The sequence below is a fragment of the Plecotus auritus genome (assembly GCF_963455305.1).
Source record: "Plecotus auritus genome assembly, chromosome: 6".
NCBI classification, from domain to species: domain Eukaryota; kingdom Metazoa; phylum Chordata; class Mammalia; order Chiroptera; family Vespertilionidae; genus Plecotus; species Plecotus auritus.
The window spans coordinates 177,309,583-177,318,381 of record NC_137773.1 but is presented as its reverse complement, the minus strand read 5'-3'; the positions used below and the strand labels follow the sequence as shown (position 1 = coordinate 177,318,381).

The following is an 8,799-nucleotide window of genomic DNA, read 5'->3' as shown; positions in this document are numbered from 1 at the left end:
GCCGAGGGGGCGGGGGCCGGGCGTCATAGTAACCAGGGCGGCAAAGAACCCGCCCCCGGCCGAGACTGTGCCCAATTAGCAACCTCTTCGCCCGACACTTCCCGCTGACAGGCCAACCTGCCTGTCAATCAGAGCCAGCCTCCCCAGGCCAGAGCCGAACGCTCCGACACGTGACTGTGACGGCACGGCGGGCGCATGCGTGCGGTTCCCGGGGTTGTTGGCGGTAGAGCTTTTGCGGGTGACTCCGAGGCCGTGGCGCCCTTGGCGTCTCTGCGCCCGCGACTGCGGTGCGGGCCCGGCTGCGTCTTTCTGCGCACACGCGGCACGCCTAGGAAATGTCTGCTGTGTGCTGTTTGCTTTTCTTGGCCACGCACCCGGGAAGGGAGGCGTTGCTGTCCCCAGTTCACTGGCGAGGAAACTGAGGTGCAGAGCGGGAAGCGGGGTCAAGGTCACGCCACCTCTGCAAGTGGAGGCGCCGGTGTAATGCCCCTTCCCAGCGGCGTTCCCCGCTTTGGGCGCAGCCGGCAGTGCTGTCCCGCAGCGCCTGCCCCGCGCCCACGTTGCCCTTCCGTCTAGACTTCAGGTCCCCGCACAGCCCCTGGCACCCGGCGGGCACTCCCCTTTTCCTGCCCTGGAGCATCTCGTCGTGAGTTCCCGTGACTGTCAAGATAGGCCTCGGAGGCCAACTGCCAGTCCCGGGCTCGGCTTCCGGGGCCAGGGGCCCAGCTGCCGTCACACCGTCACACACAGGGAGTGCCGGGCCCAGCCAGCGCCCTGGCTTTAGGCCCCGCTGCGCCATCTGTAACTGAGGATGCCAGTCTGGCTCTAGAGAGGAAGATTTGACGAGCCCTCAGCGCTGGGCTGACCACCGCCCTTGGCAGCCTGGCTCTCACTTCTGCCCCCAGGCGAGCTCCAACTCCCTCGCTTTAACGGGAGCACCTCGACCTGTGTCTCCCCACTGGGCGCCCTCTGCTCCTCCCCCCGCTGGGGCATCGGAACTGGCTCAGGAAGGGAGGTCTTCCAGCCCCGGAGAGGATGCCGGTCCACAGACTTGGCAGAGGGGCGGAGATTGAGAGAGCGTGGGGGTGCACGGCGAAGAGCCCCCACCAGACAGCAGGGCCTTGTGGAGGAGGGCAGTCTCCTGGGACCTGATGCCCGGCCGCGCGGGCTGCCTCCCGCAGGGTGCTAGGCCACCTGGCCATGTGCGGCAGCCCAGCTCAGCACACGGAGGGCTGAGGGCCAAGGAGCCCGAAGAAACATCAGGAAAAAATGGGAACCGGCCCTGACCGGTTTGGCTCAGTGGATAGAGCGTCCGCCTGAGGACTGAAGGGTCCCAGGTTCAATTCCCGTCAAGGGCATGTACCTTGGTTGCGGGCACATTCCCAGTAGGGAGTGTGCAGGAGGCAGCTCATTGATGTTTCTAGTTCTCTATCCCTCTCCCTTCCTCTCTGTAAAAAATCAATAAAATATATATTTTTAAAAGTGGGAACCACCCTCAGAAGAGGGCTGGGACCCCTCCACGGCCATCCATGGCACCGTTCTCTAGTCTGCACCAACCCCCCTCTCGGTGCGGAAGCTCCGATCCCTCCTGGGAAAGCCTCCTCCACGCAGGCAAGCTGCCCCAGGGCGCCCTCCTCTCCTGGAGGGAACAGCCCCCGCGCCCACAGGACAGACGTGCTCTGCAGAGCGTTAATCGGGCCATCAGCGCCCTGGACATCGCCTCCCCAAAACGCACCCTCCTCCGCCCTGGTGTTCCCACGAGGCGGGGCGGTCTCCTCCACGGAGAACAAGGAAGCACAGATCGCAAGCGCTCCTCCCACGGGTGGGTGACAAGGCTGGGACTTGCTGTTTGTAATTTTGTTTATTATTGAAACAACTTGGACACACGGCCCCGGAGCACGTGAAGAAATTCCCACGTAGCGAAGCAGCTTCGTGCTCAGAGCCAGCGCCAGGCACCCGTGCGCGTGTTGAACAGGTAGTCCCTGCCTGTCCCTGAGCGCAGAGGGGCAGAGAGAGGAGATGCTGCTGGCCCCAGCAGAACGGCTCCCTCCCCCAGGACCCCGGGCGGGAAGCCCCCTTCCGCTTGACCCAACCTGTCCTCCGCCCCTCCTTTCTCAGGAAATTCTTTGCGGTCCAGCTCAAATGCACAGGAAGCATCCTTGATGCCCCAAAACTGGACAGCAGTTCCCCTGAGCCAGGGCCAGATGGCGGCCAGAATTCACTGGTGACCATGGAGCCTCTCCCCTCTCCACCTGCCCTCCCTGTCCCCATGGGCACGAGCCAGACCCGCTCTGAGTCCACTGTTTCCCGGTCCCCCGGGTGTTTGACAAACATTGGCTGAAAGGTGAGACCCCATTCAGGGAAAGAGCGGGTGGTGGGGGCCTGGTGGTAGGAGGAGATGCTGAGATGGGAAACAGGGGTCCAGGAGGGGACTGGTTTGGGAAGAGGGGGCTCACGGGAGTCCTGGGCTCTGCCATCAAAATGTTGCTGCTGTGGGAGAAACAAGAGGCGCATGAGGGGAGCCTGTCCCCGGGGTCAGCGCCCGCCTGCGTCCCGACTCGGGTAGCCATCCATCGGGGGGGGGGGGGGGGGGGGCAGGGTTGGCAGGGAGTGCTCCCAGCAGCCTGTGCGCCCCCTGCACACGAGGGGGTTGACATACCAGGCTCATGATGCTGCTGGGTGCCTTGGGTGTCTCCATCCTGGGTGTCTTCATCCTGGGCGCCTCCATGAGCCCCTCAGAGGACCCCTCAGGTCCCTGGATACTGGAGCGAAGTAAGGGCAGGACGGCAGGATGAGGCTTTGGGCCTCAGCCGAGTCAGTGCAGGACTTGCGGGCACCGCGGGGTGCCGGAGGCTGACCTGGTTAGCCGCAGCGCCTGGGCTGGTTTGCTCGGTGCCCGCGGCCCCTGCCATCTGAAATGCCGGGAGGAAGGGCCGAGCATGAGGGCGCAGGCCCGCTGGCTCCGGGCGCCAGCACCATCATCTCCCCTTTGCGTTGGGGAGAGCCGGTGCCTGGATGCCATGTCCACATTGCTACCCCGCGTCTCCTGAGTTCAGTTCTGTGCCCACAAGGAACTCAGGTCTCCGTGGAGGGCAGGGGTAAGGAAGAGAGTCAATGCCCCAGGCACCGCACACTGGGAGGCCAAGCCTGGGCCGCCTCCATGCCCTTCCCGTGCCAAGCCTGGGCTCTGCCAGCCCTGGAGACAGCTTCCTTCCCTGGCCTCTGTGCCTCTAACTGCATCCTCTGGAGGGGGGGCAGCTCCCTGACTGTCAGTCTGTCTGTTCGTCCCCAGGGGCTTTGTTATCAGATCTGTGGGGTCCATTCATGGGCTGGGGGAGGCAGGGAGCCCCCTACCCCCGGAGATGCCTGCTGAGGAGCCAGCCCAGGGCCAGGAGCAGGGCGCCAGTCACCGTCAGCACCACCACAAACCAGGGCTCCGGCTGCCAGAACGGCTCCGTGTGGGTCACAAGCAGGGGCGTCACCACGGCAGGCATCTGAAACGGGGCACAGCCTCGTCCTGCCCTGCCCGAACGCCCCGCGCACCGGCCTTCGAGCCCCTCAAGGCTTGGCGCCCACCCCGCAGGTTTGCTCTGGAATTGCGGCGTGCACGCAGCGGCTCCCTCTGGAATGCCTTCCCCCAGGCTCCGCCCCGAAAACTGGGTCTCCTCACCCACCAGGAGCCTCTCCCACCCGCACGGGCCCGAGGCCCCTCACGGTGGCGCTGTGGGTGCTGGTGGCCGCTGTGCTGGCCCTCCAGGGGACCAGATGCACAATGACGGTCGCTGTGGTGCTGAGGTGGGGGGTGGAGGGACCTGCATCGGCCACGCGGATCAGGAGCTCATAGGTCTGCGGCTGCTCTGGGGGGGGCGGCCCCCACGGGAGGCCCTCGAGCAGCAGGGCGGCTCCCTGCAGGCGGAAGCGGCTCTGACCGGTCCCTGAAAGCAGTGGCAGGAGGAGGGGACCGTGGCTGGCCTGGCCCGCTCCTCTCCCGCATCCTGGCGGCCCCGGGCCTCACCTCCCACGATGCTGTAGGAGAAGGCCAGGCGCTGTGGCTCCTGTGGGACCCGACATGACACCTTGGTCACCTCCGTGCTGCCGCCCGGGGAAGGGTGGATGGTGAGCTCCTGGAACGGGGGCTCGCACTCGGGGGCGTGGTCGTTCACATCCTGCAGGCAGGGAGCCAGGTCACCTCTCCCCAAAGCCCCAGGCAGCCCGCAGCCTCCTCCCGCCACAGCCTGGGTCTCAAAGCTTTCCACACGAGCACCCCCCCTCCAGCCCACCCAATGGGAGAAACTGAGGCACAGAGTGGAAACTCAGAGGGCCAGAGGGCGATCTGAACCCTTTCGTTCTCTCCAAGCCTCGGGGCTCGCTCACCTCCACCTCGATGGCGATGGTGCAGGAGCCGGAGCGGGGCTGCGCAGGGCCCTGGCCTTGGCGGTGGTCCGTCACCAGGACGGTGAGCCTGTGCAGCCTCTGTTGCTCGTAGTCCAGCGGCCCCAGGAGGCGAACCTCCCCTGGAAGGGATGACCGTGACCGTGGCCTCAGCCGGCAGTCCGCTCTGCCTCTGCCCTGCACCCCAGCCCGCCGAGGCGGTACCGCTGAGCCGGTCCACAGCAAAGGTGGCAGGCCTGCCAGGGGTGTGGAACTCCGTGCCGTCATGCGGGTGGTCCATGTCCGTGCCCACCACGGAGCCCAGCAGGGTGCGGGGCCCTGCGTCCTCGCGGACCCGGAATGTTCGAGGGACACAGGTCGGGGAGAACTCGTTGACAGGTGTCACCATCACCAGTATTGGCACCTCAGCTGGAGGCCGTAAGCAGTCAGGGCGCTGGCCTGGGAAGGGCTAGGGGGAGACGTGTCCCTGCCCTTGGGGGGGGGGGCGTCTAAGGAGAGAGGTGTCTGGTGGGAGGGAGGGAGCGTCTAAAAGAGAAGAGAGATGCCCCCCCCCCCGTAGGAAATGGAGACAAACAGCCCTCCAGTTTCCAGAGAGGAGGATGGCGCTATCCTGAGAAGAGGACCAGGAGCAGAACACGCCTGTCCTGACCGCCCAGCCTGCTGGTCGCTCACTGCTCATGGGGGGCTGGCCGCCATCCAGCACCAGGAGGGAGGCCGCAAGCTGAAAGCAGGCCCCGGGCGCGTCGCAGTCGAGGGTGGCGTTCACCTGCCGGGAGGGGCGGAGGGGCCCTGCCTGTGAGCGCTGGAGCCACCCTGGGCTGCCTCGCGGGGCACCCACATACCCTACCGACCCCTGGTTTTCCAGGCTGCCACGCGGGGAGGCTCCCCCATGTCCTTCACCCCCGCTGGCTCTCCCAGACCCTTGCCCCACCCCTCCCCAAGCGCCCTGCGGTGGGCCTGGGAGCCGGCAGGCACCTCCAGAACCGTGTGGCGGAGGCGGAGGCTGGCCAGGCCCCTCGGGCTGTGGGCCCGCAGCTGGTAGTGGAGGGTGGAGCCGGGAGAGTCCGGGTCCTCGCAGGTGAAGGTGCTCAGCGCGGTGCCCACGGGCGCGGTCTCGGGGATCTGAGTCCTGGGAGCGGAGCACAGGGCGGGGTCCGGCCGGGCGGGGGCTGTGGCCCGCGCCCCAAAGGCCGAGGCCAGGCTGGGCGAACTCACAGCAGCAGCGCCGGGAGGCAGCGCGGGGGCCAGCGGTTGACCGGAGTCACATTCACGGTGAGATGGAGCTGGACGCTGGCCCGCGGCCGGAGCCGCTCGAAGGCCCGCACCTGCAGCGTGGTGACGGCCGCGCCTGCCCGCGCCAGGTCCAGGGGCGCGGCGGTCCGGACCACGCCGTCGGCTGGGCGGGGACGGGGTGGGGGACGCAGGGCTCGGCGCCGCCCCCAGCGCCGTGGGTCCCCGGCCCGTCCCGCCCGAGCGCGCTGAGCCTGGCCACCCGTCGCCTGCTCCAAGGCTCGCCCCTAACGCGGCCCGGGCCCCAGTTCCTGCCGCGGCTCCAGCCCCGTTCCTCAGAGGCGGGTAGGCAGTGCGGACACCCCTGAACCACCCACAGAGGCAACCCGTACCCCCAACCCTGCGCGCCCCTCACCACGTCCGATGGAGAAGAGCGGGCCGCGCGCCGGCGCCAGGAGCTCGTAGCGCACGTCCACACCCCGGGCCTGGACCCGCGCCACCGCGCTCCCAGGGGCTAGGTCCTCGGGGACCGAGACGCTCAGGCTCCGCTCCCTAAACCACAGGGCGCTGGCTCCCGCCGGTCCTGCCCCATCCCCTCCCCAGCGCAGACCCAGGCCCCTCCGCTGGGACTTCCCTCACACCAGCTAGCCGAACCCCACAGCAGCCCCCTTGCCCAGCTGGGCTGCCTCCCCGCGGCGCTGCCCCAGGCGGGGAGCCTTACGGGAAGGAGAGCTGGCTGGAGGGGGCAGGCAGGACTCTCACGGTCAGCACCCCGCGGCAGCTGCGGCCTCGCCCCAAGGTCAGCAGCACCTGGAGCTGGAAGAGCTGCGGGCACACCGCACAGGAAGGGAACCGGGTGCTTCTCCCAGGAGGCAGACCCCTCCCGGACCTCCGCAAGGAGCCCCAACATCCTCTCCTCCCAGGACGCGGCTCTCCGCTGACACATTCCTTTCAGTCCCATCGGTGGGCCATTAACTCTTCTATTAGGGGGCAAGCAGCCCCCAAGGGTCACGTTCCAGTCATTCACGATCTGACGCGCCATCTGAGAGTTGCTAAGAGCCAGTCCCTAAGACTCAGAAGTTTTAAAGAAGGAACTTCCTGGCTCCTTCAGTGGCGCTGGCCACCTCACCCAGAACGGCTCCCCCTGTGTGGCTGCTCTGAGCACTTCCTTCTCCTCCAGGCACCTTGGGCTCCCTGAGCCAGGGACCCACTTCCTTCCGGAACGCAGAGCTCAGCGCCACCCAAGCCGCGGTGGGGGACGGCCAGCCTGGGGCCGCGGGTGCGGGTGCGGGTGCGGGCGCTGCCTGTGCCTGGGAGAGGCCGCATCACGGAGGAGGCCCAGGAGGCCAAGAGCAAGCAAGTCTCCAGGAGGTGGTGGCCCTGCCCACTGTATGCCCGGTCCATGGGCATCCCCAGGTCCCGAGTCATGCTCACCTTTGGAGCCTGGCCTCTGAGGCCCTGGGCGGGTGCCTGCAGCCAACCCTGCCCACTGATGGAGAAGGGTCCAGGGAAGTATGGAGGGTCCTGGGCACTGGTGATGTTCACCTAAGCGGACAGAGATGTTGGGGTCCCCAGCCCCAGTGCCCCAGGCACCCCTGTCAAAATCCCCAACAGCCCAGCAGGTGCCTGCCCACACCCAACCCTCCCAGGCCCCTGACACCGACGCTTACCCTAGCCTGGCCCCTTGGCCCTGGTCCTTAATCCTTTCTGTTTTTATACCATTTACTGTGTGTGTGTGTGTGTGTGTGTGTGTGTGTGTGTGTGTTAACTACATTGTTTTTTACATTACAAAAGTGACACAGAATTTTCAGGGAGAATTCAGAACACAGAGAGCTTGAAGGAACTAACTCGCCCCTGAGAGGTTCCTGTGGCAACAGCCATGGTCCCGGCCCTCTCCGTGGGCCTGGACCCTGCAGAGACTCCGCTGCACGCACAAGGCTCCGTCTGCAGGCCATGCCTGGCCAGGCAGGGGCTGAGCCTGGGCTTGCTGAGCCTGGGCTTTCCGAGCCGCCTCCATTCTGCACCCCCACCCCCCCAACACACACACACACACACACACACACACACACACACACTGCCCACCTGCTGGGCTCACCTGGGCTCCCTGGAGTTCCAGGCCTGGGAGCAAAGTGTAGAGCCGAGCCCCAGGTGTGACTGTCTCCGGCACCTGGATGACTTCCCCGGCTGCCCAGGGGAGACCAGGGAGGCTGTGCTGAGGCCATGCCTGCCCACCCCGCCCCCTGCCTGCCGCCCCTGGCCTCACCTGGGCTGACAAAGCGGCCAGTACACTGGGCATGGTCAGGGTCCCGCTGCACGTCCACAGAAAGTGGCCCCTCGATCACTTCGCTGCCACACGTCACCTGCAGCTGCAGCTCGTAGTGGTTCACAGCCAGGGCGTCCAGCCGGGCGGCGCTGCTCAAGGTCAGCTGCGGCAGGTGAGCGGGGCCTGCTGGGGGCTGGGCTTCCTCGCCCGGCACCACCTCCAGCTCTGTGAATGTGGGCCTGCCCTTCCTCCCCCCCCCCCCCCCCCGCTGCTTCCAGCTGTTCCCAGGACCCTACCTGTCCCACATAGAGCCCCTGCCACCTGGCCAGGCTGGGGGGGTTGAAGAAGGGGCTGGGTGGCTGCACCTGGAGCAGCTTCAGGGTGGGCGTGCGAGAAGAGCAGTTGAAGGAGAAAGACCAAAGGAGGGTGCCAGGCCCCTGGCTCTCGGAGACGTTGACGAACCAGGGCAGGCAGTGGAGGTCTGGGAGGAAGAGGCAGTCAGGCCCGAGGGCCCTTTGCACACGGAACCCCGCCCAGGAGCACAGCTCTACCCTTCTGCCACAGGGCCTGGGCACGCCCCCCCACATCCAGCCCGAGGTCAGCTCATGTCACAGATTGGGGGTGAGGACTTGGTTGAGGAAGAAGCCAAGACAGGAAAGAGGGTCGGAGTTCAGATCTTTGCCCTCCACTGGCTCTACCCCAGCCCTCCCCTCCACGGCAGCTTATCTGAGAAGGGTCAGGCCTCCACGGTGCAGCGTGTGGAAGGGGGAGAACGGGGTTCCCCACCCACCAGCTCCTCACCAGAGACAACCAGAGCAAGAAGAACTGCCAGGGGCCCGAACAGCACCATAGCGCCAGCTGGATGCCCAGGCAGTGAACCCGCAGACGCCGACAGCGGAGGAGACTCGGAAAGC

The 8,799-nt window shown here is 66.6% G+C and overlaps 1 protein-coding gene across 1 annotated transcript; it reads right to left on the bottom strand.

The window, feature by feature from the left end:
• Nucleotides 1–1,936: 1,936 nt before the first annotated feature.
• On the bottom strand, nucleotides 1,937–8,584 carry CDHR4 (cadherin related family member 4; the record flags this gene model as incomplete). Its single annotated transcript, XM_080675549.1, has 18 exons — nucleotides 8,182–8,584; nucleotides 7,886–8,048; nucleotides 7,718–7,806; nucleotides 7,057–7,167; nucleotides 6,344–6,447; nucleotides 6,038–6,174; nucleotides 5,608–5,788; nucleotides 5,368–5,521; nucleotides 5,065–5,158; nucleotides 4,597–4,800; nucleotides 4,375–4,514; nucleotides 4,016–4,166; nucleotides 3,715–3,935; nucleotides 3,355–3,494; nucleotides 2,859–2,912; nucleotides 2,660–2,762; nucleotides 2,457–2,490; nucleotides 1,937–1,992 (listed from the first exon to the last, which is right to left on the bottom strand). The coding sequence occupies exons 1-18, from the start codon at nucleotides 8,470–8,472 to the stop codon at nucleotides 1,937–1,939; spliced, it is 2,427 nt and encodes an 808-aa protein (XP_080531675.1). The 5' UTR covers nucleotides 8,473–8,584.
• Nucleotides 8,585–8,799: the final 215 nt, after the last annotated feature.